General features: G+C 43.6%; 1 protein-coding gene and 1 non-coding gene across 2 annotated transcripts in view; both read right to left on the reverse strand.

Moving 5' to 3' along the window:
• Arl3 (ADP ribosylation factor like GTPase 3) overlaps positions 1-6,678 on the reverse strand; it is a 46,464-nt gene extending 39,786 nt beyond the window's left edge. Inside the window, exon 1 of the mRNA XM_004631488.3 lies at positions 6,519-6,678. Coding sequence (XP_004631545.1) covers positions 6,519-6,521 — 3 coding nt within the window. The 5' untranslated portion in view covers positions 6,522-6,678. The remainder of the gene's footprint in view (positions 1-6,518) is intronic.
• Positions 1,512-1,632, reverse strand: LOC111816861. The gene has a single exon (XR_002821182.1).
• Positions 6,679-6,754: the final 76 nt, after the last annotated feature.

A 6,754-nucleotide genomic window follows, 5' to 3' on the forward strand; every position in this document is an offset into this window, starting at 1 on the left:
TCAGAAGAAGAAAGCAGCTTCAGCCTCTCACTACAAAAAACTCATTCCTTGAAATTTCCATCACCTGAGGGAAACCACAGCGCCAGCCTTTCTGCAATGCACGGGTAGAATCCACCTGAGGAAACTGCTTTGTGGCTATGAGCCCCCTTATTGGAGGTCATTACACAATTTTTACTCAGTGTGTAATATTTGTAAACATTTTGGAGGTACAGTATGATAATTTCATACATATGCACTATGTGTGATGATTAAATCAGGGTAGTTGATATTCCTATTTGTATAACACTTATCATTTCTATGTGTTACAAACCCTTCAACCATCGTAATTATATTGAATTATAAATTTCAAAATAACTAGGAGGCTCTGTACTATAGAACACTAGACACAATTCTTCTTATTCAGTTGTTTTAGTTTTCATCTAGCCTTATGCTGTTCCCCTCCTTTTTTTTTCCTTGCCTACTCAACTAGAAGTGACAACTATTCTAATCTTTACTTCTACAAAATGAACTCTTCTTGCTCCTACAAATACGTAGCTGGTTTTTTACCTCCACATAATATCCCCTACTTACATCTTTGCTACCACAAATGACAGGATTTATAGGAGAATAAGATTACATTTGTGCATATCTAATACATTTTTCTGTATTGTCTCATTCAGTTGTGGATAGTTTGATTTTGTATCTTTGATATTGTTCACAGAATGGCAACAAATATGAATTCAATTATCTCCTTCACACAGTGATTCATTGTCTTTGGACAGTGAGAATCTGGGGAAAAAGAAACTTTTACATTGTTGATGGGATGTCATTTAGTACATCCATTGCAGAAATAGTATGCATATTACTCCAAAGACTGAAAATAGATCTATGATAGGACCTATCAATCCTAGTACCTTTATAATCAAAGGAAAGAAGTACTTACATTTATTGTTTACCTTGAATATTAGCATCCTAGACTGTTATTCTGCAGGATTTCTTCAAATTAATCAAACTTATAGTTCAAAAACGGAAACAATTGAGAGTCATAACATTTACATTTAGCTTTTGTAGGATGCAGTAAATATACTATGTACACTGCCTGATTTATTTTTTCAAAGTTTTATTGATAAACATATAGCAATGAGACAGTTTCAAATCAAATCGAAAGTACAGTTTCAACAAATCCTGGAAATTTATTATTATTATATTATTTTTAGTACAGGGTCTACAGGGTCTCATTACATAGATCAGACTTGTAGTGAGTCTCCTGTTTTCAGCCTCCCAAGTGCTGGGATTATAGGAGCATGCCACCACAACCAGTCTCCATCTGTCTCAGTGTGCCCTGGAGTGGGGCCTGGCACACATGCCGGGAATAGAACCCTGGCCGCTGTGCTTTGCCTAAGCAGGTGCTTTAATCCACTGAGCTATCTGACCAGCCATGAAATTGATTTTTAAGGAAAAAGACAGCAAACTCAAGTTGTAAATAGGAAACAATTCCATTCACTTGAAGTACTGTAAATATTTTATAGAGAAGCTTTCTGCCCCCATCAGTCCCTCATGATTTCATTCAATTTGCACTGGTCATCAAAAGGCAATTTATTCTAGGTAACAATTACAGTATTATTGCTGCTCAATTTGTATATCTGCCTCCCAATTAGAAATTAATTTTTAAAGTATATTTTTGGTCTGGCTATCCATTCATTCAATCAGCACTGACATTTCCAATGTGCCCCACAGGACAGTGAGGGAAACCGACATACACTCCAGCAGGATTCACATCTGTGACGCTGACCACAGGCCGCAGTAGGCTGCAGGTCTGTGAAAGCAGCACGTGGGCGCACAGGCTGTATGCACCCCAGTGGACACAAGAGGTCTGACTGAGCCACAAGACATCTCAACAAACTTCTGGGAGCAAGTCCTCAAAAGATACTGTTAACTACAGACATGTTATCTGCCTCAAAATCTGCTTCATACATATGGCTGGGAAGAGCACACAAGATTTAAAAGTTGTACTACTGAGCCAACCGTCAGAAAAAGACACTCCATTAACTACTTTAAATAAGCTGATTTACTTTATTTTGCCTCTTTTTTTAAAAAACTTTTATTTATTTTTGAGGGAGGGTCTTAAAATGTAGGCCAGGCTGATCTTGAATTCACTGTGTAGAGGATGGCTTTTGACTTACTTTAATCTTCCTGCCTCAGCCTCCCAAATTCTCCTATTACAGGCAAGGGCCACCACCTCTGGCCTCTGTAAACATTTTACTTGGGTCAAAACTTTAAGAGGGAGAATTTTAAGCCAAACTTCTGCGGCGCTCATCTTTCTACTAAATAAATACAATGTTTCCTAAGGCGGCTGCTCAGAATGGTACATAGTAGCCACTCAGAGTAGCTCTATTTTCCCTCCCACTCCCTCCTTCCCTCCTCCTTCTCCTGCTTTCTCCCTCTCTCCCCCCATCTTCTGAGACCAGGTTTCCCTAGGTACCTCAGGCTGGCCCTGAACTTTCAGTGATCGTTCTGCCTCACCAGTTGCATCCTGGGACTACATCCATGTGTCACCACTCCCAACAGCAGCTGTGGTTTGTTTTTTTTTTCTTTTGCGGAACCAGGGATTGAACTCAGGCCCTTGCGCTTGCCAGGGAAGCGCTTATTCTACTGCACCATCTCCCCAGCCCAACAGCTGTGTTTTCTTACATTTTTTTTTTTTCCTTGCTGGGCATGGAGGCTCACACCTGTGATCCCAGTACTTAGGCTGTGGCAGGAGGATGGCTGCAAGTTGGAGGCCAGCTGGGCCACAAAATGAGTTCAAGGCCAGCCTGAACCGCACAGTGAAACCCTGCCTCAAAAAGACAAAAACAGGGCTGGTGAGATGGCTCAGTGGTCTAAAGCACCTACTTAGAACAAGCTTAGCAAAGCACAGGGACCACGGTTCAATCTGCCAGCACCACATGCCAGCCAGCCCCACCCCCCTGGTGGGCTGAGCTGGCCACACACACACAAATAAATAAATAAAATTAAAAAAAAAAAAGAAAAACAAATTTTTTTTCTTGCAGTGCTGGGGATTAACCCCTGGGTCCTGCATACACCAAACATATACTCTTACCATTAAGCCATGCCCCCAGCCCACATTTTTTTTTTTTATAGTATATTTTTAAATTATACTTTTCAGGTGTCAGGAATATAGCTGAGTGCACTATGCCTGCCTGGCACAGGTCCTGAGTTCTATTCTTGGTACCAAAAAAGGCCAAAACTCAAACAACAACCACAAATTATATTCTTCATTACCATATCCTAGCCAAAAAATAGAAATACTGTTGGGGAAAATCTTTAGATGCTGAACGTGCTTAACAATGACTACCAGCTCCACATGTATGGAAAGTACTCAAAAAAAAAAAAAAAAAAAAAAAAGAAAGTACTCCAAAAATAATTACTGAATTATTATTATTTTTGGGCCGCTCAGATTGCCTTCAGGGCAGGTCTGGTTTGGCTTGAGGATGAGGGGATCAAACCACAGCATCCTGAGCCTGACTGCTTTATTTCAGCAGGCACTGAAGCACCTGCGCTAATGGGTAGGTCCCCTAAATTATTATTAAATAATAGTGACCAGTTAGTTATGTGCCCAAATTGCTGTCATCTTAGCATTTCATGAAGGAACTGGTGCAACAAAGTAAGGGTAAAAGAGCAGATGCTAAATGTTCAGAGAAAACCATACTTTTTTTTTTTTTCTTCAGGACCTCAAATTTAGAAAAAATATACTAGTTATAGCTGAAGGGTTTTTTTGGTACTGGGAATCAAACTCAGGACCTTACACATCAGGCAGGTGATATACTACTAAGGTATATTCCTGACCCCCATTGTTGAAGTTTTTAAAAACAAAATTAAAAAAAAAAAGAAAAAAATACAGTACCTGCCTGACAAGTGCAAGCTTCTGAGATCATTCCCCATTAAAAAAAGAAAAAGAAAAAAGCCTGACATTCAGTGTTCCATTTTCATCTCTAAGAATAGCTCATGGGCTGGGGAGACAGCTAGGCGGTCTAAGAGCTTGCCTGGCAAGCACAAGGACCTGGGTTCGATTCCCAGTACCACATGCTGAGCCGGCCCCTGAGCCCTGGTGTGGTGATGTACGCCTGTAATCCCAGTGCTGGGGAGGCTCAGACAGGAGGATCACAAGTCCAAACTGCATAGTGAAACCCTGTACCAAATAAATAAATAAACAAAAGATAAAAATGAAATTTAAAGATTCACTTTAAAAAAAAAAATAAAAAAGAATAGCTCATACTTTGGGAGAGGGGATAGTACTTGGGAAAACAGATAAAGAATCCAAAAAATTTTGTGCTAATTCCTTACTGTTCAAGGAAAACAGAAAAAGCATGTTTTTGGTTTTTTTTTTAATCATTTCTATTTATTTATTTATTTATTTATTTATTGTGGAACCAGGGATGGAACTCAGGCCTTTGTGCCTCCCAGGAAAGTGCTTATTCTGAGCCATCTCCTCATGTTTTTATCATTGAACGATAAACAGTTGTAAGCTACAACTGTTATCTAGTCGTTGTATACACTGCCAGTTTGTACCTTGAGACACAAGCAGTGGTTAATTGTTATGTTGGCACTATACATAAGGCAATCATGAAATGATACAGTCCAGCTAACCGATAAACAGAATGGGAAAGTTAGCCAGACCCCAGAGTGTCCTCTGTAATGACAATTCTCATTCTCTGTGGGTTTGACATGCCTTTTTCCTTTCAATTCTGTTTCTCTGTGTATTTATGTTTGTAGTAATTTGTAGAAATAAACTTACCCTTTGAATGGACAGCTCAGGTATAAATAATTAAGAAAATACTTTTAAAAATATGTTTAAGCCAGGTATGGCGGCACACAACTGTAACCCCAGCATTCAGGAGGCTTAGGTAGAAGGATCACCGATAGCTGGGCTACATAGTGAGTCCAAGATCCTCCACCCCAAATTTGTTTAGGTTTAGGTTTAAAAAAAAAAAAAAGCGAATGTAGCAAGTGTGAAATCTGACCAGCAACCTCAGATCAAATCATTATACTTCTTTAACAATCCAACAATGCAAACTCATTTGAAAAACTTTGCTGGGGGCCTGCCCCTTAACTCAGCTCTTTAAGTGGCTGCTTCAACAAAGCAGTCAGGCTCAGGTTGCTGTGGTTCGGATCCCCACAACTCAACCCAGCCAAACCTGCCCTGGAGGCATGCAGAACATAAATAAATAAATAAATAAATCCTTCTGCCATTGGGGCCCGGGAGATGGCTCAGTGGAAAGAGTGCTTCCCTGGCAAGCGCAAGGGCCTCAGTTCAATCCCCCGTTCCACAAAATAAAAAGAAAGAAAAACTTTGCCAATCAAAAATCTGACCAAAGTGATACATTTTTTTCCTTCTCGACATCAAACTTTTTCTTCATAAATCAACAGAAGTGGCTCAACATTTTTAACTCTCAGAAAGAGTGGAAGAGGGGCCGAGGAGATGGCTCAGTAGGATACGCGCTTGACTGGCAAACACAAGGATCTGAGTTCAATCCCCGGTTCCACAAAAAAAAAAAAAAAAAAAAAGAAAAGAAAAGAAAGCGTGGAAGAGGTAGGGTATCGAAGTAACTACGATTGGTTGTTTGCACTTGGTAAGCCAACCAACCTGCTCTAAGTACTCAAATCAATTTTTCCTTGACTAGCTCTAAAAGTACTCAATTTCACTTTACTCCCTCCACCTAGCTGCACAAAAAACCCAAACAAAAAACCAGACTTGAAAGCGTTCAGATTTATTTTATAATTTGGGTAAACTCTGTGGTAGACGGGGAAAGACTTGCTCCAAATTAATACCCATTTTCCAGTTTTAACTCCCCTCTCTTTAATTTGTAGACCTCAAACTGGAATTAAAGACTTTTTGGTCCTGGTGCGGTCACTTGCATAAGGAGCTTGCAGTAGCTTCTGAAAGAAATACTTGAGACTAAACGGCTAATTCGTCTCTATCTAGACGGATTAAGTACGGAACGAAAAACCGGTCAACATCTGTCATTATCTACAACCAGACCGTAGAGAACTCTAGGCAAATACATAATCGCGGATCGCAGAAGGCGCGGGGGGCGAGGGGCCTAGAACCTGCCCCTTCCCTCTGCACCCAGCGCCCCCTGGCGCGAGGGGCGCCGGTCCCCACGTCCCGGGACCGCCAGGGCGACCTCGGCCGGCTGGGAGCACCCTAACCTCCGGGGCAATGCACGCCCCGAGTGGAGCCCGCCTTCCGCTCCGTCTGACCACGACCGACCCCGACCCAGCCCCAGCCGCAGCCCCGCCCGGAGCGGCGCCGAGCCCGCGGCCCGCGCCGGGTCTCCGACCCTTACCAGCCCCACCCTCCTCCCCGGCCCAGGCCTCCCCAGGGCCCACCCTGGGGCGCCCGCCACCACGCTGCCAGCCAGAGTTCCGGGAGCCGGCAGAGCGCCACCCTGTCCCTCTCGGCTTTGAGCTCAGGGCCCCACGGGAAGGGGGTGACCGGCAGGATCCAGAGGGGCCTGGAGAGCGGCCCCCACACTCACCATCCTCCCGCCGAGTCCCTCCTCCTCCTCTTCAGCCTCCGCCTCCTCCAGCGGCCTCCTGGTTACCAGGGGCAACTGCTGCGGCACCGCCCCTGACGTCCCCCGCGCGCCGTCGTGCGCGGAGCCGCCGCGTGAGGTAGCCGCCCGGGGCTCGCGGCTCTCCGAGCTGCGCAAGCGCACTGAAGTTCCCGCCGCTGCGCAGGCTCGCGAGTGGCGCGGCGGGGGCGGGGCGGGGT

Source organism: Octodon degus, unplaced genomic scaffold (genome assembly GCF_000260255.1).
Source record: "Octodon degus isolate 3935 unplaced genomic scaffold, OctDeg1.0 scaffold00042, whole genome shotgun sequence".
Lineage (NCBI taxonomy): Eukaryota > Metazoa > Chordata > Mammalia > Rodentia > Octodontidae > Octodon > Octodon degus.